Raw genomic sequence first — 1,244 nt, forward strand, 5'->3', positions numbered from 1 at the left:
CCCCCCCCGGGGCCCGGGGCAGCCGAGGGCAACAGCAGGGTGGACAGTGGATGTGGGAGGGTGGATGGTCCAGCTGCTGCTACCACTGTTAAAAATACAAAAAAAAAAAAACAAAAAAAAACAGCATCTAAAGTGAAATAATCACAAAGTGAAAATATATCCTCAAACAGCCCCTGAGATCCCCACAGGGGAAAGCAGCATCGGGTGGGAGGCGGGAGAGGCCGGCTGGGCCACCGTCCCTCCCCACCACCCACCCAGGGGCTCCAGGGCTGTGAGTGCCAACAGCCCAGAAAGCCCCGGGCTCAGAAAACAGGGACTCGGGCCCTGGGGGGAGGGGAGAGTGTAGAGAGGGGAGGGTGGTCAGCACAGCAGCCTGGGGCCGGGCCAGCCTTGCTAGGCAGGCAGCCCGCCCGCGGTAGTGGAGGTGGGCCAAGGGCCGAACGCACGTGGGCACACATGTGCGTGCCCCGGAAGTGCCTGCCCTGCCTTGGTCCCTTCCTTCGCTCACTGCTTTTGCCTGAGGCTCACCAGATATGCAGAACAGGGTCTGGACGCAGAAGCCCTTAGAGAGGTGGCCGCCTCCTTCCGATACCCCCTAGGCCAGTCTCCTGCTGCCTGGATGGGGCCCATTATTGCTTTAGAGGGACGGGGAGAGGCAGGAGCCGCAGCTCCGGTCAGGAATCCCGGGAGGGCCGCCCCTCTTCACCGGGGGCTCTGGCTGGGGCCTGGACCTTGGAAAGCTGCCCAAAGGTTTCATTCCTTTCTCCACATGGAGGGCTGCTGCGGGTGGGGACAGGCTCTCCCCCCATCCCCCCACCCCCAGCTGGCCCACCTCAGGCCGCCAGGGGGCCCAAGGGTAGGGTGGGAAGCCGTTTCTGCCCCTCTTGCCTCCCGGCTGGGCTCCAAACCCAGTCCCAAGATAAAAAAATACTTTGGTGAATTAAAAAGTGCCCAAGGAGGGGATGGGCTCGAAGGGGCGGGCAGTAGGCGCTCGTCAAAGGGCGCTCTGGTCTTTGATAAAGGCGGTCCTCTCGCCCCGGCCCTCGTCCTCCTCTGAGTCGGACGGGCACTCCTCCTGCCAGGCTTCAGGGGGTAGTCCCTTGTAGGAGATGAGGCCGCGGTCCATGGTGTACACTTTCACCCCTCGGAAGCTGAAGCCCGAGCGCAGCTGCAGGACCAGGAAGACGGTAACGAAGACCAGCACGATGAAGGCGCAGCTGAGGCCGGCCACCACCTCGGGCAGG

At 63.0% G+C, this 1,244-nt stretch overlaps 1 protein-coding gene across 1 annotated transcript in view; it reads right to left on the reverse strand.

Moving 5' to 3' along the window:
- Window positions 1-16: 16 nt before the first annotated feature.
- Window positions 17-1,244, reverse strand: part of FURIN (furin (paired basic amino acid cleaving enzyme)) — a 10,062-nt gene continuing 8,834 nt past the window's right edge. Inside the window, exon 15 of the mRNA XM_010841140.1 lies at window positions 17-1,243. Within this exon, the coding sequence (XP_010839442.1) occupies window positions 995-1,243 (249 nt within the window). The 3' untranslated portion in view covers window positions 17-994. The remainder of the gene's footprint in view (window position 1,244) is intronic.

Source organism: Bison bison, unplaced genomic scaffold (assembly GCF_000754665.1).
Source record: "Bison bison bison isolate TAMUID 2011002044 unplaced genomic scaffold, Bison_UMD1.0 scf7180017864155, whole genome shotgun sequence".
In the NCBI taxonomy this organism is placed as follows: Eukaryota; Metazoa; Chordata; class Mammalia; order Artiodactyla; family Bovidae; genus Bison; species Bison bison.